Below are 27776 nucleotides of genomic sequence, written 5' to 3'. Positions count from 1 at the left end.
TGATCTTTCAGCTTTCTCCCTGATATCTGGCTTTGGGTTTTTTTATTAAAAGACCATCTAAGATTCGAAACTGCCAACGTGACCACTCCATGATATCTTAAGGTTTTTATTGTATATGTGAGAGGGAAAACAGCAGAGGCATCTGAAAGAGTCCAGAGCAGAGAAAAAGGAAAGCAGGCTAACATGGCCAGGACTAGGGAAGTGATGGTGGGGTGGGACGGGACAATAGTGGGGATAGTACGAAATAGCGTAGTGAGAGAATAGTAAGAGAAGTGAGAGACAGTAATCGCAGGAATATTAGAGAGCAGCGGTTATAAGGAAGGTGAGTAGATGGAGGGAGGAGATTGGCATTGGGGCTTTGAAATATATAACAAGTACTTGAGAACAGGGACTGAGGGAGCCTGGAGGCTGACTTGGGCTTTGATATGCAGCCACAGGTACATGTTAATGGAAAGCCATATGTTCCTCTGCCAGAGGTAAGCAAAATGACTCTTTTTGGCAGATGGAAACCATTTTTCACAAGTTCCTGAAGAATGCTGGCTTTTGTCTAACCATCAGAAGTCTTCTTAAAGTTCAGCTTGAGCTAATTTCTGAATATATGGACACCCTGAGACCTAATATGGAAGACCTTAGCTCCATCCTGCAGAACCCATGTTTTTAAGAAGCAAGCACAGCATCATGAACCTGTAATCACAATACTACAGAGGAGGAGACAGGGTGGTCCTTGGGACTTCTAGTTAAACCAGTCCAGCTGAATCTACAAGCTCTGTACTGAGTGATGGACCCTGTCTCATAAACTAAAGTGAAGAAATTGAAAAAGATACCTGGCATCAACCTGTCCTCTCCACTTTGCACACACACAAATACAAATGTACACACACACACACACACACCCCACACACACACACACACACCCCACATGTGCACAAGCCTAGAGGAAAACTTGAAAGATTTCCTTTCCTCATCCCCTCTGATGCAAATGAACAGCAGCTAATTTTTTAGCATCTCCCTAAAAATAAAGACTGTAAAAGAAGATAGAAAACAACTTTCAAAGACGTCAAGACACTGAGACAGAGAGGAATTTCCCCAAACCCCAGATGAGTTCCTGGCCTTAGAACCAACTGTATGTCAGTGCTGGGAAATAAATCTCAGCAGAACGACCCAATTTGATTAAGAAGATTGCAAAAGTACCAAGATGCTGCCCTGAAACTCAAAGGAATCATGCTCTGCATCACTACTTACTACATAACTATCTCCATGTCTGAAATGCCTTGGCTCTCACCTCTATCTCCACACAATTGTCTAATGCCATCTCTGGCTAAGGAAGAAGAGAACATTGCAATATTTCCCTAGAGAAGAATGAGGACAAGTGTTTGAAGAGGTTTTCCAGAGCTGTGGGCACATTCACCAAGTGGCTAGTGGATCTGGAAGCAAAAATGAACACAGGAGTTGAACTAATCTTCATTGGGGGGAAATTTCTTTCCTTTTGTTTTATTAGGGAAAACATGAGTGGCCTCTGTAAACTACAGGTATTGTTTTACCCAAGCTTTAAAAAAAAAAAAAACTGTGTTTTCAACTAAATTTTAAAAGTACTTAAAATGTTAATATAGCTGTTGCATATTTATCAGTGCTCACGTCATGTCCAATTCAAATTCTCAAAATAATCACAAAGAAATGCGTAGCAACCTTTACCAGTTCTTAACCGTGTGATATCTGTTCCATGATACTTGTTCTGGTTCAAATGCAAAAGAGAGCCGTGAATCCATCCATTCCTTGAGTATCTAACCCAATTCCTCCTCACTTTCTCAGCCACCTGCTGCTGGTACGCTTGCGTTATTCTGGACTACATCTCCCAAGAGCATCGGCCAAGAGACTCTAGTGAAGTGTATTGTGGGAGTTGTAGTCCCGCGTGAGGAGGGCCATTTTATCTGAGTCCCTTACCTAACGCGCTGATTCAGGCGCTACCAATTAGCTGGGGCCATGTCGGTGAGGCCGTGGTCCAACCGGGAAAGCCGGTGTGAGAACCGTGCACAATGATTGGCTAGAGGATGACATAGGGGGCGTGTCCACAAATGGGGCGGAGCGAGCACGGCCATTGGACAAGGGGGCCGGAGCGGCGGCTGGCGATTGGCTGCGCGCTGGGCCAGGGAGGCCTGGGAAGGGGCAAAAAAGGAACCTGAGCAGGAAGAGCGGCTGCGAGGCGGTGGCGAGGCGGCGGCGAGGCGGCAGCGGCTGAGTTGGTCGCGGCGACCGCGACGGCTCTCGACCTCGGAGAACAGGATGCAGGTCCGCGTCGGGCTGACGCTGCTGCTCTGCGCGGTGCTCCTGGGCTCGGCGGCCGCATCCTCGGGTCAGTATCCGGCCTCGGGAAGCAGGCCCCGAGCCACCGCCCCCCGACCGCGGTGGAGACAGGGCCGTGGGGCTCCGCGATCTCTGGTCACAGTTCGCCCTGACACTGCCACTCGCTCTTGCTTCGGGCTTCGGTTACCCCGGGCCAAAGAGGGTGCTTAGGAAGCTGGACGTAAAGAAGGGCTGGTCCCCCTGCCCACACGTCTCCCACGCAGCAAACTTTAGGTGACTTCTGACGAATGAGGAATTAACTGGTGGGGAGGGATTCCCGACAGCTGGCTTAGACCCACCGGGATTCTTCAGTCTTCACGTAGGCGATGTGTGCACAGGCTCTGGGACACGCTGAGGTTTGCAGTTGACACACCTGGAGCTGTCACTTTGTGCAGAGCAGGGTTCATCGGGACTAGGATGTTGACAGTGGCGTGGAGGGATTGCTCAACACCTGGTCTGTTAGTCTGGTTTTTAAAAGAAAAACTTCTGATATAAATGTAGTCACTCTCGGCACCCCCCCCCCTTAATATAAACCTTCCTCGGGAAATGTGACCTCTGCCACGGTGTTTCTGAGTTTGTAGATAGTGATTTTATGATTTTTGAGAGGGGCTTGATTCGGCCAAGATGAATGGACAATAGTTTAGCCTTTGTCTTTAGATACGAAAATCCGTGTGGTTGTTAATTGATTTTTCAACTGGATGGCATATACTACTTGTTTGCAAAGTATTTTCTTTTTTAATGTTTTGATCTGCCAACATCAGAAAACTTACTATCTTAGATATGTTTATTTTAAACACACTTAGGATGTTTTAAGTGCTCATAAACGTTGACTACAGAAAGACTTTAATCAGTTTCATTCAACAAGACAGCTGTTGGGTGGCTTTACTTTTTTTTTTTTTCTGGAACACTGCAAAATATAAATGTCAACCTTTTGTTGTTGTTGTTGTTGTTTTTAACAACAGAAATTTTCCCAGATGGTGATTTGAATTCCCAAATTCTCTGTCCTGGTTGTAAATGAAAGCCATAACACCATCCTACTTCTAAAAGTCAGAGAGTTAAACCAAAATCCTGCCTGTCGTGTTTTAGATACCATTTCAAAAGTGGCAAGCATATGGTAATCACTTTACTGCCAACATTGTGCTTGAGGCCAATTCTGCTCCATTTGAGGTGACAGTTTTTGTTGATTGTCAACTCCTTGAAGACTATATAATACTTGACTCTTGCAGAAATGTTCCCAATTGTTGTTCAAAAGAAGTATCAAGCGGGACTGCTGTGTGTTTTAGATAAAGACCCTGATGAACTGTAGACCTCCTGCAAGTGAATTCCCCTTGGGATTTTCTTAATAATACAGTTCCAAGTCTAGAATACACCACATACCTTTATATGAACAAGCTCTGTGATTCTTCACACTGAAGTTTGAAGGTTCTAGTGATTAAACAATATGACATATATCCCTCTGAGATCCCATTTGCAGAGTTTAAAGAATGTTCAAACTTAACAGCTTTTCCTTCATCTCCGTCGACTGTGTTGTGTGTACTTTGAGCTCTTGGCACTGGAGACAATAACTGGTTGAGAGTTATTCTAAAGTACTTCGCACTCAAGTGTTTACATCTTAGGGTTGTGTTGATAGAATGGAGTACAGAGTTTAAGAAATGTCTGCTCTGATTTCTATCACAGTGACAGCCATGCATTTCTCTCTCAAAACTTAGGCAAAAACTTAGCCAGACCTACAGTGTAAAAATGCCTGATGAGAGAGAGAGAAAGCCAGTGGACCCTGCTAATCCACAAGTTCCACATTAGCAGATTCAGCCAACTTTTCAAGTTAAATTGTTATATAGTGTACCTGTGTAGACTTTTATTCCAATCCTTATTTCCTAAGCAATATAATAACTTTAACATTTACCTTGTAGGAAGGGATGGAGGCTATCTGCAATTTTGTTCTGTTTATATAAGGGACTTCTAGGGTTAGGACACCCTGAGGTGTCCTGGAACAAGACATCAGTGTATATCAAAAGATAGCTCTACTCCACTCACATGAAGTTCAAATATCATTTGATATAAAGCTTTATAATTCAAAGACTTGGTGTCCTGGAACAAGACATCAGTGTATATCAAAAGATAGCTCTACTCCACTCACATGAAGTTCAAATATCATTTGATATAAAGCTTTATAATTCAAAGACTTGGATTTTTCAGTTCTCCGTGCCATGCATTCAGTTGCTTATTTACATAGGATTTTTTGCCTCTTTTGAAATTTAGATTCAAAGCTTTGCTCTCACTGAAAATCCGATTTTTGTGGTCATTTTTTTGTTTATTAATGTTACCCAGGGCAGGTTGAACTTACAACCATACAACATAGGCGTTGATTAGCCAATAAAGCTGACCCTCATTCCATCACTGTTAGTAAATATCATCAAATATGTTGGCCTAGAGACGAGTAAAGCATGGTTCTTATATTAGAAATGCTTTCTTTTTCTTGTAAATAAATAGAGAGGAGGGTAAAAAAGGTATTTCTCCTTAATTTTCTCAACAGTGAAAGGGTGTTCATTTTTCTCACTTAGAAATACAGGCCTTGTTGGAGCTGGGAGTTTGCCTTATTAGTAGTGCCATTGGGGTGGCCTGGGTTCAATCCAAGGCAGAGAGACTGAGAGAGATCAGGAGAATGAGTGTTACAGTCTTCACATTAGCTACGCTGCCAGGTGTAAGCTGTAGTAACAGAGAAGTTCAGAGAGCAGCTCCGAGGTTGCTGAGAATGCTTAATTTCACTGGTCGAGTTGTTCCTCACAACATCATTGTGAATCAACAGACACATGATGGTATTCCCTTTTGACAGACTGAGATAGTAGAGGCTGAGCAAACGTTTCATATTGAGCCGTGTATGTCCAAGTAAGTATTGGGGAAGCCAGGCCTCAACTTTCCAGACCTTAGATTTGGGGTGACTTAGGATCCGGAATTTCCTAGGATCTGCACCCGTGTCGAGCAAAGCAGAAGCAGGATGGCTGTTCCCTTTTCTCTAAACTCACTGCTCTTTATGTTTGGAGGTGGACTAGTGTGTTTAATATACATGACACATAGTAAATGAATATGTATGCTCACGTTTCCTTGACAGGATATCCCTGGTTGTGTGCAGTCTTATAAGCCAGTATAACAAAAAGGAAAATAGATCTTTCTTCAAGGCAGATGTACAGTTAGTTAAAGTAGTTTGACAGTTACATCTTAGATGTGATACTGATGAATGAGACATTTGGAACTCCTCATTGAATCCTTTTGCATTTTTTTTCTTCTTGCTTTGTTACTGTAGCTGATAAAATGTAATGCCTGATTCAAGCATTCCTGTGCCCTTCCTTTTTATACACAATGCCAGTGTCTTTGATTTTACTTGAAAGCTACATTCAAAAGTCTTTAGAGTCACTAACTAGCAACCTTTTTAAAGGTGTTATGTGTAAATATCGGCTGGTAAGAGAAAATAGCTTTAGATTATCCTTAAAGCTACTGTTTGGAGTAGCTTTTCCTGTTTAGTAACCGAGGAAGAACTGTTTTGTTGACCGAGTCATCTTCGTATATGCTCCTGGTTTGTGAAAGGAAGAATGATGCAATTCACATGAAACCACCCTGATGTCACAGATCCTTTCTCCTAGAGTTCAGCAACATGTTTTGCTCCTCCAGTGCCTCACTGTTTTCTGTGTTTCAGATGTGTGTCATTTATTATTTATTATAAGTTATCTATATTATTTACTTACCAGCTGTCTCTGTGACCGACTTAGTGATTTGCACTTGCAGCTAGTCCAGAGGCCCAGCGTATGGGGACATATCATGGACAGGTGTGCACAGCTGGGGACTGATCTTCGTGTACTAAATAGTTGATATTTGTGATTAGCAAATTACGTTTATACATACAACACTGATACATAATAGATAGGGATTTCCTTCCCTTAGCAAGAGATTTACTGAGGATAATATTTGAACCATTTAGAACTTCAAAAGCTAGGAGGGAGACTGATTGTGAATTCATGGACCACTACCAAAGTGTCATGGGCACTGTGGGACTAAAGCATGTCATCCCACCACCATTACCTCCAACCTGCAAAAGTAAAACATTTTGCAGGTCCTCTTAAAGCAAGTGAATCTAAGTAGTAGCTATGCTTTATTTTTTTTTAATTAGAAACATGTATGTGGCAAAACTTCACTGGAAGACTTACTTTTCTGAGATATGCAGAACAAATACTGCAAAATAAGCTGTATAAAGTTCAAACTCTTATGGTGTAACCATCTGAAACAAAAATAATGCCACATTATCCAGTAAAAAGTGGTTTTATAGAATTTCACTGTGAATTTCTCATATAGTTGATGGACAAGGGAATAGTGATGCCCCATTCAGAGTTAAAGCAGAAGGAAGCGGGAGATCGTGTGGCTGTTTGTCTTTACATTGGCAGTGACTATGGAGGTCAGACACTTGCATCTCCTGGCATTGAGTTGTTTCCGTTTCTCTAGCGAGCACTGTAAATAGCCCCAAGACTAGTGGAAACAGCCGAGAATCATGGAAAGGATGATCGAAAAACTGTTTTCTGAGAAAACCAAGCTACCCGTGTGCATTCAGAAGCAAGCTGTAAATAATGCCTGGAATTATTTTTTTTTTAACATAAGCTATTGACTTCTTTTTTCTCTAGGTTTATTTTTATTTTTTCTGTGTTTGAGTGTTTTTGTATATGCTTTCCTGGTGCCCATGGAGGCCAGAAAAGAGTATCAGATTCACCAGGAGCTGGAGTCACAGTCTGCTGTGAGCCACTATGTGATGTTGGGAACCAAACCTGAGTCCTTTACAAGAACAGCCAGTGCTCTTAACCACTGAGCCATCTCTACACACACATGCACTCAAGTTCTCATACACGCACGCACCGCACGCACCACAAGCGTGTGCACACACACCTTTTAAGAAGCTGTTGATTTCTTGGGGCTGAGGACCTGAGTTCAGTGCCAAGCACCCTTGCAGATAGCTCATAGCTATCTGTACGCCCCAGCCCTCTTCTGGCCTCTGTAACACCCACATATATATGACGTACACTTACCCAGACACATAGACATACAGAAACTATTGATTTAATAAATACTCTAATAGTAGTAACACATGATAGTTTAGTGCTACATCTGCCTGTATCTGGTTATCTCTTTAGCAAAGTAGACCACAAATATTAAATATATTTGCCTAAATATGTTTTAACCCCACTGAATAATAATAGTTGTATTAGTGAAACAACAAAATCTTACTCTGAATTAAAATAACCTACAGTAACTCCAGATCCTCAGCAGAGAAATAGAGTGGCTAAAAACCTGGGGTGTGAAATTAGAATTTCATTTTTATAAATTGAGATGGAGTCTGAAGAAGAGGCTGGTTTAGGGGAGTGAGAAGGGAGCCTTCTGGTTTTCCTATGTGGAAAACGAAGGGGAAATTTTCTCCTTAATCTTTTGTGAAATCTTTGAATATAATCAATTTTTAGCCAGGTGGTAATGACGCAGGCCTTTAATCCCAGCACTCAGGAAGCAGAGGCAGGTGGATCTCTGTAGACCAGGTTTGAGGCCAGCCTGGTCTACAGAGCTAGTTCCAGGACAGCCAGGGCTACACAAAGAAACCCTGTCTCAAAGAACCTGAATAAATAAATAAATAAATAAATAAATAAATAATCTAGGTTTATTTACCCAGTGATTGATTATTATCTGTTGTGTATTTGTCCTTCCTCCAAGTTTTTCACATAGAATTCCTGAAATACTTGGACTCTTGGGTAGGGGCACATGGTATCTTTTGTGTGCTTTCTAACATCTATAGTTCCCAACAAAAAAGATAATTTGTCTTAAAATTTCTTTGCAGATGATGAAAGTAACCAGGATGAATCCATAGATTCCAAGGTAGGTACTAAGATTTGCACTGCACAAATTAAAGGCAGAAGTTATACACCTTAGAAAGGACATACTAATTCTGAGTAACAAAATTCAATTAAAGAAGATAAGATGATACCAGTATTAATTCTCTCTTGGTTTAAAAAAAAAATCACTGACCTATATAAGAATAATAAGAATTTCCCTAAGGAGTGCTGGCTGTTAGGGTCACTTTCAACTTAAATTTGAATATGCTGTGTGGATGGTGGACATTCACAAAAAAAAAAAAAAAAGAGCTTTAAGACAGCATTTTTAGTGCCCAAAGAAAGATTGATTTTACTCCCTTTTTTTCCTCCCTAAAGTCTTGTGTATCTCAGGCTGGCCTCAAACTTACTATGTAGCTGAAGGTGACCTGCATTTCAGGTATGCACCACCTTGCCCACTTTTGTGAGAGAGAGAGAGAGAGAGAGAGAGAGAGAGAGAGAGAGAGAGAGAGAGAGAGAGAGAGAAGGTCTTAATATAGAGTCTCAGCTGGCCTGGAACTCACTATGTAGACCAGATTGACTTTGAACTTCCAGAGATCCATGCCTCTGCCTCCCAAGTGCTGGGATTAAGAGTGTGCATCACCATATCACCGTGTAATTTTTAAAATGAAATCAGGAAATGCATCCTCGTGGGTTACATAAGTAGAGCTGATTCTCACGTGTCCAAGGAGGCCCACTAGTTTTGAACACTGATCTCTAGATGGAATAGAGATAAAAACAGGAAATCGTAATACAGAGTTACCAAGGGCAAGTCGTAATACAGAGTTACCAAGGGCAAGTATAAAGTAGGATGTAGACAAGGATGTAATCCAGACTTTCAGGATTAAAGACAGCTTATGGGAAAGTAACATTTGAGTCGAAATTGAAAGCTACTCAGGTGGTGCAGCCCTGACTGTGATAAGCACATCAGAGCCTATAGTCAGGTGCAGCTTGGCATGTCAAGGAGCTGAAGGAGACACTTGTAGACACTTGTCAAAGCAGTGGACAGATTGGCTTGGGGGGAGTCTTGGTCCAGATGAGTAACAAATCCATTTTATATTCTCAGAGTTCTTTGCCAGCAGATGAGTCGGGGAAGGACCACACCACCACAGGCAAAGTGGTTGCTGGCCAGATATTTGTTGATTCTGAGGAAGCAGGGGTGGAGTCCCCTCTTCAGGATGAGGAAGAGGGCTCCAAGACCGAGGAGGAAGTCAGTGTCACCGAAGAGATCAGCTTTGTAGACTCTCCAAATCCAAGCAGCAAGAGCTATGAAGAAGCAAAGAGAGTCCAGAAGCCAGGTACCCTTGACACTTTGCTTGATTTTGCCTGATGTTGGAAAGAGACAATTGAAAGTTTCCAACTAGGGAACCTGGACAAAGGCTAACAAAAGCTGGGCTTGCTGACTGTTGACCACATAGAAAATGCAAAGTATAGTTTTACAGGATTTTCAAGGTTTTAGCAAATCAGATATTCATTGTGCATGATGTCACATGACCTGAATTCATAGATAAAATTGCATACATTTCCTATTAATATCTTGGTGGTTTTGTATACTAGCATGTAGAGTCCTCTGAGGAAGAAAATTAAAATTACATGTGAAGGTGGGACAAAAAGAAGGAAAGACAGACTTTTCAGTGTGGTTGCAGAATTGTGTTAGGATTGTTACCGCTGTTTCCATCATCCTTAACTTTTCAGTCTTCCCGGGTAATTTGATTTAGGTCTTGACCTTCTCCCGTTGAAACTAAACCCTAATCTTCTTCTGACCTGCACCGGCCTCACAGCTTTACATTCAGAGCTGATCTGAAAACAGTGTGTGTTGAATGCCTGTCCTTTTGAAATTTGGCTCGGTATCCACCCTGCCATAGGCTGCCATTTTACCATTTACTGCCAGGAATTGATCCCACTTGAAACTCTGTCATACTCATTAATAGAAAAATCATTTCTTAAAAACTGAAAGTGCCTAATCCATCAACTAAAAATAATGGTTGACAGTATCCTGGAGTAGTCTGACAAGCTTTTCACCAGGTGTATATGTACAGTGTGAAGTCTGTACATATACCTACTTTCTCTTTGAGCACTGGTAAGAGTACAGAGAAAAGAAACAAATGTAGGCAATTTTCATATACTCGCCGGTTGGTCAGTGTTTCCCCACACAGCAAGCAAGTAGTTCTGCAGTGGATGTTCCACATGATGCTGCCTGGTGTCCTCTTCTTTACCTCAGTTCCATCACTCTACCTGGAGATAGAATCAGATCCCCCGTGGGAATGCCACCTGCCCCGCTTACATGCCAATTGCCTGTGCTTCTGACAGTCTCTGTAAGCCAGAGTCCCCATGACATCATCCTTAGGTTCAGTTAATCTGTTAGAGCAGCTCACAAAACTTGGGAATAGACTTGTGTTTACCCATTTGTTATAAAGTATATTAAAGATGGAGGTGAACAGCCAGACAGGAAATGTGTAAATTGAGGTAGAGGAGAAGCAAAACTTCTATGCCCCTCTGGGTACACCACCCTCCAGGGACCTCCATCCTTTCAGCTGCTGAGACTCTTTTGGAACTTAGTCTTTTGGGATATGTGTGGAAGCTTCATTACCTTCTCCCCTGATGCGGTGGCTGAGGCTTCAGCCCTCCGATTGCATGGTTAGTTCCCTAGTTTGGTAACTTGGCACCCTGGCTCCTACTCACATTGGTATATAGTAGGGAATTCTCAGTCCCAAGGGAAGCTCAAATTCTAGGAACTACAGGTAAAGAAACCTGGAGGATGAACAAATAGACTTTTAAAATACCCATGATCTGTAGTTATCCCAGTTCACTCTACACAGCCATTCTTGTTGCTCCAAGTACCTTCTTTTTGTCCATTGGGAATATCTTTAGTTTATGCCTTTGTCCTTTGGACTGGGTTCTGATGACATTTCATAACTTTTTTTAGGCAGAATAATATGTCTCAAACTCAGTATATTTCCTAACCTAAAGGTTAACCTCAGCCATTTCTCCAGAAAACCTGGATACATTTCCATGAGTTAGACCCCTGCCTAGATACCAACAATTCACACTGCCATTGAGCCTTTTCATGGGCCTTTTCAATAGATAAGTTTAGGAAATTTAGCATTTATGCTAATACTTCCAGTGCTAATTAAGTATTACAGGTGAGGTAATGAAAAGAGTTTGATTGACAAATTGAACTTCAAAAATCAGAGCTCTTATCCATTGCCAAACATGGTGCATAATTTCAAAGAAACACAGAAAAGGAAGCAAAGGCCATGACCAGCAGAGCTCCCTGCAGCTCCTTTTCTACCTCTATCCAGAATGGGCTCTAGCCAGGTCATAGTGTACAAGGCCTCCAAGGGATACTGTGGAGTGTCACTTCCACAGAAGAGAGCCATGTTGATTAGATAGCTCCAGTTTGTGCTCTGTTAATCATAAAATTTAAGATATTTTATTAAATCTTAATATTAATTAAATCTTAATATTAAAATATTAAGATATTAAGATAATCATAAAATCATAAGATATCCTCTTGGATAGCAGTTCTCAATCTGTGGGTCACAACCCATTTGGGGGGTCAAACGACCCTTTCACAGCGGTCACATATCAGATATCCTGCATGTCAGATATTTGCATTATGATTCATAACAATAGCAAATTCATTATAGTTATGAAGTAGCAGCAACGAAAATAATTTTATAGTTGGGTACCATCACAACATGAGGAACTGTACATTAGGAAGATTGAGAGCCACTGCTCTAGAAAGTGGTGTCTGCATATATCTGAGGCTTGTGTAAATGAGCAGTCTAGACAGACCAAGTCCATCCTGCTAAAATGCATTGTGATCTTTTCTGTACCTTTAACATACCTGATGGCCAGTCTGTCACTACCATGTTTATAAGGGATTCTGATCAAGTCTTTCTCTCTCTCAGGCCAGTGAAAAGACACAACAGATAGGGGTTTCAGATTCTTTTTGTCTCCAGAATGTATTTACTAAGGATTTGAGATAGTGTTTTAACTATCTGTCATGTTGGTACAATCACTTACAAAAAATTACAACTTTATAAACATTACATTCACCTATTCAACTTTTTTAGTTTTCAGTAATGATTTGGATTGATTTTTTATTTATTCATAATATACCACTTATGCATGCATATTTAATAAGTAATCTACATTGCATGAGTTTGCATGGCTTTGTGTGTTCCATTCAGCTACATTAGAATTAGATCCTGTGACAGTCCCTTCTTAATTGTTCCCTCTGTTAGCTTTTGGTTCACGTTGCTGCTGTATTAATCTTCTAAAATTCAGATTGGACCCTGCTTCCTTATTTACAGCTACTACCTCCCGTCCACCTTCTGCAGTGAAGCACACACTTCTTAGCATGATTCACAGAATCAGGCATGAGCTCCTCTGCACTCTCACCCTCCCTAGAACATCCTTTCCCGAAAGTTCCCCAAGCATGCTGTGCAGTTTGTGTCCTGGGCCTTTCCACAGGTTACCCTCACAGCTTAAAATGCCCTCTCCATCCCCTTGAACAAACCCAACTTCCAAATTGCTGCTCTTCCTTCAGCTATTCTTTGTGCAGCAGTTTCTGTACCACCCAAGGGTAAGAGCCTCCTTTCTGGCTCAGACTTTCACTCTTTCCTCTAAAGTCAGTCCTTGACAGCAGGCAGGAAGGTGGAGCCAACTTTCTGCTCACTCTCCTGGGTTCCTGTCATCTTAGAATCAGGCTTCTCACCTTTACTGTAGGTCTTGCCTCCCTCCAGCTTCCTCTTCTGCTACTCCCCTTCTCCCACATGACCCCAGCCACACTTACCTTCCTACTTCTCCTTAAACGTTTCCTACTGTGTTAACAAGACCACAGCCCCCAGGTTAGTAATTCACTAGGAAGAATCTAAAGACTTAGCATGTAGTTGTATTCATAGCTCTACTTTAATAAACTAATTTTATACACACACACACAAACATGTCAAGCAAGGTAGCTCAGAGGGTGTAAGAACTTGCTGCTGAGCCTGACAACCAGAATTCAATATACATGGTAGAAAGAGAAAAATAATCGGCACGCACACACACGCACGCGAAAACACACACACACACACACACACACACACACACACGCACGCACGCGCACGCACGCACACGCACGCACGCACGCACACACACGCACGCACACACACACACACACACACTCTGTGGCAGGCACATGCCTCTCCCCCAATTAATTCATTTTAATTTTAAAATGCAAAGCATAATCAGCATGGAAGAAGTACATGAAATGAAGCCTGGGGGAGCTTCCAAGGGTCCTCTCCCAGGGATGTCACCCCCAAGTGTTACTATAAGTTACAGTAACACTTAGCGAACATTAGAGTACCAGTACCGAACGCTGGGGCAGACACAGTACCTGACGTTTTTTATTGGAGCTGGGCAAGGTGGCAGCTGTGTACCTGGCACGTACCAAAGTTGCGGACATGCAGAGAGAATGTGAGTGTTTGGTATGAATCATACTGTTTGTATCATCTGAGTGAGCCGCTCTGAAGAGGCGGGATGGTGGGATCTCATTAGAAATCAGTGATTTCGTACATGCCAGCTAAGGGCAGCCCTTGTCAGCAGACCTTTTCAAGGATGGAATTTAGGCTGATACATTAATTCTTCTCAGCTAATTCTTTACCTCTATGGTCATTGGCTAAAGTTATCTGTAGATATGAGGTGTTATCAGTAAGACCCAGGAATACTGAGGCCAGACTGCTGCTTTACCCTCTACAAGTCCTGTGAATTACAGCAAATCCTATTAGTTGTAATAGATCCGTTGGAAAGCCAGATGGCTTCCTCCTTAAGTTTCTATCTTAACATTTTTGCTTTTTAACCTGCCCCAGAGCATCAGTTCAGACACAGTTTTACTATGTCTTGTAAGCTGAAGTAGGCCCAACAACCTTCCGGGGCTGAGGTCATGTTATGAAACGTTCCATCCCATGTGGTACACGTGACACCATGGGAACAAAGAGCCGACAGTGCACTGTTCAAGCAGGATGTACGTTGAGTGGTATGATGTGACCTCCTACTGCGGTGACTCGTCTTAGTCTCCCTAGCCTGGTCCTTGGCTTCAGAGGATTTGCTAGGAGGTTTCACCGTGGTTGTGCTGTCCATAACCCAGTCATCTACCCAGGAGTCTGAGAAAGGACCTGGAGGATTTCTGTGTGGGAAGTGAAAGCTTGGTCACCCACCGCCTTCTCATAACTAGCCTGTCTTTAGGATGCAGTAGCAGCTTCTAGAAACAGATTCTAGAGATCACAAATGCCCTCTGCTCCATCTTGCCTCCTCCATGGGAGTTTCAGTTTATTGTGCTCAGTTGTTAGAAAATCAGTAATTCCATTCAGAAATCGTAAGTACACATTTTTTCAGCCATTCCCTAGTTTCATCAATAGCATTTGTCTAGAGGGATTATATGGAAGAGGCACAGAACAGTGCCACAGAAAAACATTTTTGTGTAACTGCACCAGGAAGACACAGTGCTCAGAAACTGAACACAACAAAGTCCTGACTTTTCAAACACTGAAAATAAATTCACATATTCCCTTACACTTTCACCTTGATCATTCTTCATTTATCAGTCCGTTCAGAGGAGAGTTGTAATTCCTCAGATCTCCCTGAGCTGTGGGGAACAGGAAGTGGGTCATCAGTCCATTGTGGCACAGAGAAAGAAGCACAAGGATCAGCAGCAGGGAGACTTGCTCAACAGGAATCAGGTGGACCTGCCCAGAGTGAGCAGAGGAACATGGTCTCTGCAATGTGCCTTCTCCAGACTTGTAGCTTTGGGCAGTAATCATTAGTTCACAGTGCTGTCTGTATCTGAAGTGGACAGCCAGTCAGCAGCTGGATTTCAGGAGTCCCAGCACCAAATGAACCCTTCCCAGTAAGCATGTGAGTGTGGCCATTCAGGCCAGCCAACCCCCCCAAAATGGGGCTTTTTCACAGCTGTGGAGTGCCTGAGCAGTGTCCTAAATGTGTGAGTCTACAGGAGCCTGGGGCTGTTCACTGAGCTCATTCCTGCTTTGAATGGGGCAAAGTTCCCACTGGGGCTGAAAGCCTGTCCTGGGCAGTATTGGCTTTTGGCTCAGAATCAAGTCCAGGCAATTGTAAACTCAGGGTTCAAAAAAGGCCAGATGTTAGCAGCATCAGAAGCAAGGTGCTTCAGGGCCAGAGAGTTGAATAAGCCAGGTTTTCCTGAGCCCTCTTTGTCTAGTCAATCTTTAGCATCTTAACAGACCTACTCAGAATACAGTCAAGTTGGAAAATCATCCGCCTCTAAGAAATCAGACTTTGGCCAGCTCTGGTGACACATGCTTTTAATCCAAGCACTCTGGGGCAGAGGCAGGCCTGGTCTACATAGTGAGATCCTGGTCACCAAAACAAAAAGGAGGCAGGGAGGGAGATAGGCAGGGAGGCAGAAAGGAAGGGAGGGAAGGAGGGAGGGAGGGAGGGAGGGAGGAAGGAAGGAAGGAAGGAAGGAAGGAAGGAAGGAAGGAAGGAATCAGACTTCAGCTTTCACAAGAGTGAATTAGCAAACAAAACCTGATTTTTAAACTCCTAAACAATATCTCTGTCTATAGACCACTCTTTTTCTTTTTGTTTCCCCCTTAAACAGACCAATCCACATCTTCCATAACAGAAAACATCATCTCATGAGTCTTGTCATATTTCCAGTCTCACAGTTTAAATTCCAGCCCGTGCTGCTGGGAAAAACCAAGGAAGCTGCGTCTCAGTAACATATTCTTTCTTCAGTTTTTCTTGACCACGGTGATACCTCTAGCATTTTTAAAGTCATAAGACTTAATATTTTTGTATGAACTTTTACCATATATCCAAGATGTCTAACCACAAAATGAAGCGCCACTAAAAATCCTTCTTCCATTTCTCCTCCCCCCCCCCCCACTGCTGTCTAGTCATACCCCCGCTAATTCAGCATTTGCTGTGTTTCCTCAAAACAGCCAGAGAGAACCCAGCTGGCCTGAGTACGGGAAGGAAGGCTGCCTCGGCAATGGTAGCACTCAGACTGAACATTACCTGGAGCCCTTTTGTCCTCTCTGGCTTATCTGCCATTTTTCTTCAGTCCTAGGACCTGATTTAATCCCATACCCCACCCTATACACACATGCATACACTCTTTTAGAGGAGAAAACAATGTAAACTCTAACATCTTTGGTCCAGCCTAGAGATTTTAAGGCCCATCGGAGGTCAAATCAAAAAAGAAAACTATTCATATCAACTAAGCTACTCTTAATTTTCCCTTTCTATAGCCAGTAAAAGCCATAGCAGCCAGGGGATCCAAGCCAACTCTCCTAGAGTTAAACCCCTTGTTTTCAGCTCCCACGGGTTGCTTTCCTCTCATGTACACAGACCCTCAGTTGCTACCTCGTATGGCTCTGTAACCCACCTCCCTGTGCAGCTGGCTTGTCGTGCCCTGCCCTTCCCTCCTCTTCCCTAGCAGTACTTTTGGCACATTTCAGGGAGTCCTGGCGTTCTAGTAAATCCCACTCGAGGGACCCAAGCTAGAAGGAGTCCAAACATGTGGCCAGCACTTCTACAACAGAAGGACTCAAGTCAAAGTCAGTGAAGGGAAAGGGTGCATGTGGCCAAGTAGAGGAAACTAGACACAAGGAGTGTCCACATCACCAGAGCCCAGCCTGTGCCTAGCTCGGCAGTTCCACCAGATGCTGCTCTTGCAAACAGCCTGACCAGCCTCCTTGTCAGGCAGCTCACAACTGCTTGTAATTCCAGCTTTCTCCTGGTCTCCTAAGGCACTGCGCTCATGTGCACATGTCACACACACACACACACACCCCTAAAAATGAACTGGCGAGACAGGCAGACAGACATAATGTATAAACACAAAATGTAATTTATTTACAGTTTTGGCCAAAACTGGAAAGAGAAATTCTCAATCTGTCAACACCTAAACAATGTTGCAAGTCATAGAAAAGGTGAAACAAAAGCCAGCCAGTGTGCTCATGTGGATTTAGCCAGTGTGTCTCAGCTATTTGAACTGGAGGCTGAGTCTTTTCTCCTGGCAGTTGGGCCAGAGTTTTGGGGGGTCTAGTCATTTTTACTCCATATGGTATTTGCTGTGGGGAGAAGGAACTGAAAACCAGTTTTGCCTACATTCTCTGGGCCCCGTTTCTATCTAGGACTCACTTGGCACCTCCAGCTGCCGGCCCCGTTTCTATCTAGGACTCACTTGGCACCTCCAGCTGCCGAACCCAGAGCACACTGGGTAGCCCATGAGGCACTGCCAGCGGGGAAGCTCGGGAGAGACCTAGTGTCTGGTGTTTTGACTGGGAACCAGCCAGTTATTCGCCTTGGCCTAGCATGTGTCAAAACTGTAGACTCCCAAGAGGAAAACAGGTGTTGAGCATAAAGCACATTTTTACGAACAAGTGAGTCACATGAACGTGTGTGGGGCAGGGGAGCCATTTTTTTTTCATGTTTGCAAATATAAAGGAAAAGCTCAAAATTTCTGCAAAGCCTCATTAACTGAAGAAAAAGAATTTGAAGTGGGAGGCAAAGATGATTGGGTTTTTTTCTTTACATTTGCATACTGTCCAGCTGTTTTATGTCATATAAAAAATACACAAGTAATAATTCAGTATAATAGCCAACATCTTGATCTATTCCGCTGGCACACACAAGTTCAGAGAAAGCAAGTTGCTGGGTGATACAAATGTATTTCTGCTTCTTTGTTGCTCTGGGGAAGACAGGAAAGGACCCATCCCCTAGTGGGGGATTAAGGAATCATGGGCAGTGGCTTCCAGCAGACCCCAACTTTTTTTTTTTTTTTTTTTTTTTTTTTCCGTTTTTCAAGACAGGGTGCCTGTCCTGGATCTCGCTCTGTAGACAAGGCTGACCTAGAACTCACAGAGATCCGCCTGCCTCTGCCACCCGGGTGCTGGGATTAAAGGCATGTGCTACCACTGACCCGGCTGCCCCCCCAACTTTTATGGAAAAGATTTTGTTGCTGTTGACCCAAAACATTACTCTCCCTCCGAAGGGAGTGAGGTTTATTCTGAGCCAGGTATGAGTGACCATGGCCTGGAAGCATTTGTTATTCCAGTGTAGAAGCAGCCACATAAAGTTTTATAGTCACAAAAGAAAACCACAAATCAATGCATTTTTTTTTTTAACCAAATGATGGTAATATGAGGATATCGGGTTAGGAGAGTTAAAATGAAGAAATCTATTAAAGGTTCAGATGTTATCTGATGACATTTTGTAGCTTTTGAGTTGGTGGAAGCTAATGCATGCTAAGCTTATGTATGCCAGAGGTTTATCTGACAGTGGAAAGGATGTCATGTCAGACATAAGTGAATGAGAAAGGGTTGTGTAGGGACTAAGGATAATCTTGACATTGGACCCGAAATATTCTAGCTTTCCACGATCATAGAACTCCTTTATTTTAGAAGCAAGTTATGATTTTTATTATTCATATACTAGATAGAAAGAGGAATGTGGTAAACAGGTTAGAACAGTGGTTTTCAACCTTCCTAATGCTGTGGCCCTTTAGTACATTTCTTCATGTTGTGGTGACCCCCAACCATACAATTATTTTTGTTGCTACTTCATAACTAATTTTTCTACTGTTATGAACCATAATATAAATATCTGACATGCAGGATGTCTGATACTCGACCACTGTGAAAGGGTCATTTAACCCCCCCTCAAAAGGGGTTGTGACCCACAGGTTGAGAACCAGTGAGTTAGAGCCATATTGAAAAAAAAAAAAATAGGTCCATGCCCTTTACATGCCAGTCACACATGGCATCTGTACTTGTCAGATTCCCCTTTCATCACACAGCCCTGGGCACACTTGGAGCTGCTGACTGAGCAGGATGGTTAACTTACATCCCCTTCAGCTACAGGATGAGTGGCACCTACCTGATGCAACCGTTTGAAACATTTGTTTCTCCCACTGAAAGTATTTTTAAAATTAGTTTCTTAAGATGTGTCTTTTGTTTAAACTAAAAACAAAGGAGGGATACCTCTAGCCTTTCAGAGGAAGGGCGTCAGCAATAATAGCAGCTGTCAGTTCTTGGACTTACTATCTTACATGACAGGGGCCATATTAAATAGTCTAGTAGGAGCTACAGTGCAGGGCAGCAGGGTGAGACTACTAATAAAACCCTCAGTAAGTAAATAAGTCCTCTAATAAAATTCTGTACTCTAATACTTAATAAAGTGCTTCCCAGAGGAATATGTGAATGATTGATTTTGCCTGGGGAAGCATTATCCCAGTATAACTTTAGAGAGTTGAAATTGCTGTGTTCTATTCAGAAAAAAGGAAAATGGTCCTAGCAGTAGAGACGATTCCCTTATGTCTGCCTTGGTTTTTGTTCACTCCTTAGACAGGAGTTTGGGGAGTTTTTTTGGTTGGGTTTGTTGTTTTGTTTAGCTTTGCTCTACTTTCTAAGACTCTGTAGTCCAGGCTAGTCTCAAACTCAGGACAGCTTGTAGGCAGTTTCCTAGTAGACTTTGAACACCATGCTGCTTTATCTTAAGAACTCAAAGTCTAAGCTAGATGTGTGTGAGTAGTTAGCCAGGCTCACTAAGTAAACTTGACCTCAAGTCTTCTCCTATCAAATCAGCTCTTCCTCTCCTCTGTCTCCCATTACAAATACTGCAGCGTATCTCCTTGCATTCAGATTTTGATAGCTGAAGCTTGACATTGTTGAATCCATGCATCACAAAGGTGATCGTATTTAGCCTTATGTTTCTTTTTTTTCCAGTTTTGACTGCCATTGAAGGTACGGCGCACGGGGAGCCCTGCCACTTCCCTTTCCTTTTCCTGGATAAGGAATATGATGAGTGCACATCAGACGGGCGGGAAGATGGCAGACTGTGGTGTGCCACAACCTATGACTACAAGACAGATGAGAAGTGGGGCTTCTGCGAAAGTGCGTATTGCTCAAGTTAGGGCATGCCCCGTTGCTTTCTGTCTAGGGCAGCATTTGGAAGGCATGTTCTAGCTGTCCTTTTCCACATGGATCAGCGTTGGTGACATGGTCACAGCCTTAACAACTTGAGAGCTGTGAGCATGGAATATACTTACTTCAGGCTGCCACTCAGCCTTTTCACACTTAAGTCTCATTGATTCATAGGTAATTCCATAAACCCTTGAGGCAGGCTATTGAACTAATTAATACAAAACAGTTCATCAATAATGGAAGCTGACTGTGATGGCAAAGGTTAATAGTGATCAGAAGGAAACCAAAAAATAGCGTCTTTAAAGGCTTTGAGTGAAATATGCCATGCTTATGTAACACTTGACATGTGTAGGAGAGTTAACCACCCTGTGGGTCAATGCTGCCCTCTGCTGGAAAACTGTTTGGGAGCCATATCAGTGGGATACCAGATACCATTTCTAATATCGTGGCTGTAGACTCCTGATTGTCCCTAGAAGACAGCATCAAATCTCCAGATGCAGGCCAGCATGACTAGTTCAATATGCCAGGTTTATTACAAAAAGAATTCACTTATTGTCTTATGATGAGTTCTATATTCTGTTTTAAACGTTGCATTAAAGTAGCAAAATAGCTTTTTTTAAACCCACAACTGTTCTATGATTTTTTTCTAGTGTTATATTTTAATAAGTATGAAAAAATAATGAGCTGGACTGGAGATGAAGCTTGATTAATAGAGTGCTTGCTTGCCGTACACAAAGCCCTGGGATTGGTCCCCAGCGCCACATTTACTGGGTGTGGTGGCACATGCCTTAATCCTAGCACTCTGAACAGCTGGATCAAAAGTTCAAGGACACCCTTGGTTACATAGGGAGTTTGAAGCCAGTCTGGGGTACAAGAAACCCTGATTCAGAAAAAGAAGAGAGAAAATAAACAAACTTGAACATCGTACACTAAATTAGATCTATGTTTAATAAGAATCAAGTTTCAAGATTTTAATTAGATAATTAAATACTTTTGTAAATCTACAGCATGTGAACTTTGAATGTGATGGGTGTTTTCTGGCTGTTCTTTTCTAGTGGCTTTTTGTTATTATTTAGCTGAAGTTAGCATTGAATGTGAAGTTTTAGTTGAATTCTATTTTAAAAAGTCAGCATCACTAACACAAAAATGTGCTCAAAAGCAGCCTGGTCTTGTTGTCTCTAAAAGAAAGTGACTTTGGTAGATTTTAGAAGTCTTTGTCAATATAGGACACATTTCAGCTGTCTTTAGAGTCATGTTTGGAAATAGTGAAAGATCCTTCTCTGTTTGTTTTCCTACCTGAAACAGTGAGTAAGCTTGGTACTAGAAAATGAAATTCGCCGGGCGGTGGTGGCGCACGCCTTTAATCCCAGCACTCGGGAGGCAGAGCCAGGAGGATCTCTGTGAGTTCGAGGCCAGCCTGGGCTACAGAGCAAGTTCCAGGACAGGCTCCAAAGCTACACAGAGAAACCCTGTCTCAAAAAACCAAAAAAGAAAAAAAGAAAAGAAACTGAAATTCATTTAATGCGTGTGTCATTTTATTGTCAGCTGAAGAGGATGCTGCGAAAAGACGACAGATGCAGGAAGCAGAGATGATTTATCAGTCTGGGATGAAGATACTGAATGGAAGCAATAGGAAGAGCCAGAAGAGAGAGTAGGTCGCACTGTCCGCCCCATTTTCCCCTCCACAGGCCCTCGCTGAGGCCAGTCACTGAATGCTTTTTCTTAAGATCATGTGGCCAGAGACACATGAGATTTCTTAAGTGCTGTTGCAGGAAACCTTAATGTGTTTGAGCAGACTTTAACTCATTAGGACGAAAAGATTACACTTATTGACCATAAGGCTGATCAATGAGAAAATTGGCAATAGTAGATTAAAGTTGTAGTTGGTTCTAGGAACTAAGAATGAATGCACTATTCCAGATTCAAAAATGACATAAAACAAACAAAAGGAATTGTCACCAAATGTGTTGAATTTTTTTTTTGTATTGCTTTGAAATGTTCACCTAGAATGTAATACTCCAAAAGAATTCTAACATTTTATGTCTGTTTGATTCCTGCTGGCTTTGTTAGTCTATGCATAGAGTTAGAAAATTTTGAGTTATTTGAATATTTACCTGACATTATTACAATTTTCCATTGCAAATCTTGTTAACCTGCTCATTAGATTTTTCAGTCATTGTTAGTGTAATTAGATAATTTCAAGATATTAGACATAAGAGAAACTGACCCCTTAACTAAATCAAACTGTCCAGGATGTTTTCTACATATATAAATAACATGATATAGTAGGAGTAATATGTAGGAATTTATTATAAAATAAGAAAATTGTGGTACATTAGTAATGAAAAATCTTTTAATGGCTGTTCTGGAAACACAGCTGACTTTCTGTTTGATTGCTTCTGTTTAAAGAGCGTATCGATATCTTCAAAAGGCAGCAGGCATGAATCACACCAAAGCCCTGGAGAGAGTGTCCTATGCTCTTTTGTTTGGTGACTACCTCACCCAGAATGTCCAAGCAGCGAAAGAGATGTTTGAGAAACTGACTGAGGAAGGTTCTCCCAAAGGACAAACTGTAAGTGTAGCTTCAGTGGAGAACCTGTCTGCCACAGCACTTGGTTTTTATTTTCTTGGGGGCAGGGGAGGGTTGTTGCAGGGAGGTGTTGTTTGTGTGTATGAGTGTTTTTCCTGCATGTGTATCTGTGCACCACTTGTGTGCCTGGTGCTCAAGGAGGTCAGGAGAGCATGTCCAGTCCCCTGGAACTAGAGTTACAGATGGCTGTGAGCCACCATGTGGGTTCGAGAATGAATTCCAGGTCCTCTGGAAGAGCAGCCAGTGCTCTTAAGCACTGAGTCATGTCTCCAGCCCCCACCTCTTTTTAAATTTATTTTAACCTTTATTTTAATGAAATGTGATGTGTGTATGTCTGTGCATGTGAGTGCAGGAGCCAAGCGACATGGATGCTGAGTTGAACTCAGGTCCTCTGGAGGAGCAGTACATGCTCTTAATTGCTAAGCCATCTCTCCATTCTCTCTCCAATACTCAGCACTTAATTCTAATAAGCAATTTGTTCTCTATATCCTCACTTCTTTCAACAATAGAGGACTGGATGACAACATATCTCCAAATACTAATTTTTTGACAGACCATTTTACTTATTTTCTTGGATACTTATTTTCCTTCATCTAAGAACATTATGGTCAATGAAGATAATTTTATAGCTATATCTTACCACAATTTCTTTTGTAGTTTTGCAGTATTAAATCTATAGAGAGTGAAATATGAAATATGAGTGATTCTATAGAGCAGCAATTCTGTTTTATCTGAAATCATTCTCCACAGTTAACCTTGATTTTTTTTTTTTAAATCTGTTTGTGTGTCTGTTAGTTTTAGAGCGTGTGCACGTGTGTGTGTGTGTGTGTGTGTGTGTGTGTGTGTGTGTTGGGTGTCTAGGAGGCCAGGAGATGGCATCAGATCCCTTGGATCTGGAGATACATACAGGTAGTTATGAGCCACCTCACATGGGTACTGGGATCTGAACTCTGGTCCCTGTGATACAGCAGCAAGCACGCCTAACAGCTAAGCCATCCATCTCTCCAGCCCATTACTGATATCTTCGTAAAGTAAAACAAAATGTTTTAGGACTCATGCTACAGTCCAGGGAACCCTTGATACTGCTTCAACCTCCTGAGAAGATGGGCTTGCAGGCTTACAGCACCAGGCCCAATCAGATGACTTAGCTTCCGTAACCTGGTTCCTTACATTTATTCCATGCAGAAACTGAGGGTTCCTGACTTACAGTGGTCGGATCTAGATTTCTTTTTTTAACTTTATAGCTGTGTAAAAATGATGCATTTTCGTTAGCACTTCCGCCTTGACCCTGATTTTTTTCCCTAGGCTGCAGAGGGCTGGCATAGCCTGTCCTGATGCTGTCAGCCTGGTGATGACAGCTCCCAGGCAGCCACATGCCCATGAGGGGCACATGCAGCATTGGGAAATATCAAGCAGAAACTTTATGATAGTCACCACATCCAAACTCAAATTTAAGGCTCAATAGAGAGTCCCAGGAAGTGATGGGAATTCATTTACTCATATGCTCATGTGATACTTTATTTACTCATTCATTCTCTCATTCGTAGTTTACCAACTTGGGGATATAGCCAAGAAGAGCGTTTGCCTAGCATGTGCAAGGCCCTGGGTCCAATCTCCTAGTACTACACTACTCTCTCTTCTCTTCTCTTCTCTTCTCTTCTCTTCTCTTCTCTTCTCTTCTCTTCTCTTCTCTTCTCTTCTCTCTTCTCTTCTTTCTCTCTCTCTCTCTCTCTCTCTCTCTCTCTCTCTCTCTCTCCTCCCTCCCTCCCTCCCCTCCCTTCCATCCTATATATACCCCTAACATATTGTTACAGCACTGAGCTCAAATTTTTCTTTATCCTGATTTTGTTGAAACAAGTGTCCATCACAACATTACATTTAAGTTGATATTTATAATGTGGCTCTTTGTCTGATTGGTTGGTTGGGTGATTGGTTTGTTGGGTGATTGGTTTGTTTCTGTATTAGAAGTAGATACAGCCAGGCAGTGGTGGTGCACGCCTTTAATCCCAGCACTCAGGAGGCAGAGCCAGGCGGATCTTTGTGAGTTCAAGGCCAGCCTGGTCTACAGAGTGAGATCCAGGAAAGACGCAAAGCTACATAGAGAAACCCTGTCTTGAAAAAAACAAAAAAAAAAGTAGATACAGTTTTTCTATATAATGTCCTGCCTGCATTTGTTATCATGACAGCATCCATTCATTAATTTTTCTATTACCTTTATTTCTATAAGCCAAATACCACAGCTAAAGGTTAATAAATTTAAACAACTGTTTTCAGCTAGGCTACATAATAAGTGCATTTCAGTACCACATTGCACTATATGCACTGAAGACACATCTTGGTTATGTTATCAATTAATAGTATAAAGAATGCAAAGATTGGCACCTAGGTTTAAGAGGCCGTGTGATGGAGACTGGAGAGATGACTCAGTTGTTAAGAGCACTGGCTGCTCGTCCAGAAAAACCAGGATTCATCCAAGCACACACCAGGTGGTTCACAACTATAACTCCTGTTCTAGAAAAGCCAACACCCTCTCTTGGCCTGTAAGAGTATTGCACTCACATGGTACATAGACATACATTCAGGCAAAGCATCCATACACATAACATACATACATACATACATACATACATACATACATACATACATGTTTATGTTGACTATCCTGTTTATTTAAATTGTGCTTGGTAATTCAGGTTTAATCAAAATATGAGCTATGCCTAAAAGTATGTTGTTGGAATACATGCATATTTGTGAAATTATTTTCAAAAATACATTTTCCTCTTAAATTATCATTTCTACAACCTAGAAAAATGCCTGTTTCCCCCAACCATAATAGAATGAAGCATGTGGGATACAGTCCTCTTGAAGCTTTATGGTAACAGGTTCATACCCATTATTTTCTGTGAATATTTAATGAATCTGCTGCTCTTTCTTGGTCTCATTTTTAGTTGTAAACAGATGCGATCTTAACTGTTCTTTCTGAAGCTTTTTCCCTTCTTGCTTCAGTCATATGACCTGTAGACACACGTGCATTCTCTTCGGAGGCACTGATGTCTTTAAGGCAGCATTTTTGTGGCGTCGTCCACCTCTGCATTCATACCCCACCAAGCACTCTCTCTGTGCTAGTCGATGGTAGCTGAGGCAGCAAGCAGAACCCCCCAGAGCAGTACTCTTGTCCTGCCTGCCGGACTAGACTGAGCTCTTCTGCCCAGATTGCTTTCCTACAAACAGTGACTCCAGGGCAACAGTTGACCTCCTTTGCAGCCGTATCTAGGATCATCGTCTCACCTAACTGCAAGGGCTGCCGGACTGTGGGTGACCTGCCACTCTGCCCTTATCAGCTGTGTGTCATCAGGGTAATGCACAGAAGAGAAGGCTGAGTCACCTCAGTACGTGGTTTGGTGGTGGCTGTCTTAGGAATTCGTGGTTTGCAAAGCGACCATCTCCCTCGACCGCTTGATGTCTCTTCACTCCTGAGATTGCTTATTGTGGGATACTCTTGTCCTTTTTCATCCCTCCTACAGAGAAGGAAATATGTTGGTAGAATGGCCCAAAAGATACTTTATCTTCATAGTAGCTAAAAAGAATGAAGTAAGGACCATGTTTAAGCGTGTTCAGCTTTGGTTATTTTTTTTTGGTCAATACCTTATTAACTTTCCATTAACCTTCTGACTAAACTTGATGACTTGTTTAGAGTTGCACTTAGCTATGTGGTTTGTAAAAGGCTGAGTGTATTTCCCTGGCTCTTTAACTGAACCATCATGCATAGTTGTACTCAGATCTTTTCTCTGTGTAAAACTGTGTGTCTTCACCAAAGCGAGACTATTTACTCTTCCCCATTTTCCCTCAGGCTCTTGGCTTTCTGTACGCTTCCGGACTTGGTGTTAACTCAAGTCAGGCAAAGGTAATGTCTTTGAGGTCTTACTGTATATTAGATTTGGAATTGAGTAAGCACTGGCCTGTGTTCATTTACATATCTGCTTTTTCACAGGCTCTTGTATATTACACTTTTGGAGCTCTTGGAGGCAATCTGATAGCCCATATGATTTTGGTAAGTGTGAACTTTAAGACAATTTACATTGAAAGGTGAAATCTGTGTCTGCAGTGGCCGTCAGTTTCCAGTCCTTCTGACTGAGATTTGCTTACAACCAAATCCTCAGGTAAACATCCAGCAGATTCTTGTTAATGGCTGTAACACATTGAATCTACATGGATAAACATTTATGTAAATTGGAATTGTTTATCAGAATTATTTTTTTGGATTGAATGGTCAGAGATTTTGCATTTAAACTGATGAAGGACCCACTATACAAAACTGTCCTATAAAGGACTCTTGCAAGTATCTGTGTATAAGCTGATAGCATTGATCACTTACATCGCTTAGTGATACAGAATCTGTCCACCAATTTCTTTTTGGGCTATGGGGCTTAAGTTTCTTATGTGTTCGGTTTGGGATAGGTCATATGACCTCTAATACATGGTAGACACTATGTTTTCAATGAATATAAGTTCCTTGTTGCAGGAATGTAAAGGCTGGACTGGGTGGACATGAAACTCAAAGTAGGAAAACAGTCCAGCACTGGGAAGGCTCTCCAGATTTTGTTACTGACAGGACAGACAAGGGCAGTCTAGTCTTCCAGCCAGCTGGGGAAATCATAGATAATTTCAAAAACAACTACCGAGTGATTGTCAAGATCAAATTAGAGATGTAGGTAGACAGAGACAGCCTAAAGAGTAGACTGCTGGGAGTTATAAGCAGGACAGATAGGAATCCAGCAGAATAGCCGAGTCATGCCCAGGAGCGTGAGTGCTCCCCTGTCCTGGGGCTCAGCCGCTGAAGGAATTGAAGGAAATGGAAAGCAGAGGTGCTGGGCTTTCTAAGCGTCTCTCCTCCTGAGTTCAGTGTTGTCTTTGTTTAATCTGTGATGACATATCTCAGAGAGTAACTGAAAACCACCTTCAGATGTATTTTTAGGTACGTTTCTTTTGGGGATG

At 42.2% G+C, this 27776-nt stretch overlaps 1 protein-coding gene across 2 annotated transcripts in view; it reads left to right on the top strand.

Annotated features, from left to right (window-relative positions):
- The first annotated feature begins 2163 nt into the window (after positions 1 to 2163).
- Sel1l (SEL1L adaptor subunit of SYVN1 ubiquitin ligase) overlaps positions 2164 to 27776 on the top strand; it is a 47309-nt gene continuing 21696 nt past the window's right edge. Inside the window, exons 1-8 of one of the 2 annotated variants that reach the window (XM_059279228.1) lie at positions 2164 to 2350; positions 8204 to 8241; positions 9301 to 9532; positions 19994 to 20011; positions 21737 to 21842; positions 22601 to 22763; positions 26632 to 26685; positions 26773 to 26832. In XM_059279228.1, the coding sequence (XP_059135211.1) occupies positions 2281 to 2350; positions 8204 to 8241; positions 9301 to 9532; positions 19994 to 20011; positions 21737 to 21842; positions 22601 to 22763; positions 26632 to 26685; positions 26773 to 26832 (741 nt within the window). In that variant the 5' untranslated portion in view covers positions 2164 to 2280. Of the gene's footprint in view, positions 2351 to 8203; positions 8242 to 9300; positions 9533 to 19993; positions 20162 to 21736; positions 21843 to 22600; positions 22764 to 26631; positions 26686 to 26772; positions 26833 to 27776 lie in introns of both variants that reach the window. The other variant, XM_059279227.1, reaches the window with a different exon arrangement.

This window comes from Peromyscus eremicus, chromosome 14 (genome assembly GCF_949786415.1).
Source record: "Peromyscus eremicus chromosome 14, PerEre_H2_v1, whole genome shotgun sequence".
Lineage (NCBI taxonomy): Eukaryota > Metazoa > Chordata > Mammalia > Rodentia > Cricetidae > Peromyscus > Peromyscus eremicus.
Note: the sequence above shows the minus strand (reverse complement) of the source record. Positions and strands in the feature narration are given on the sequence as shown.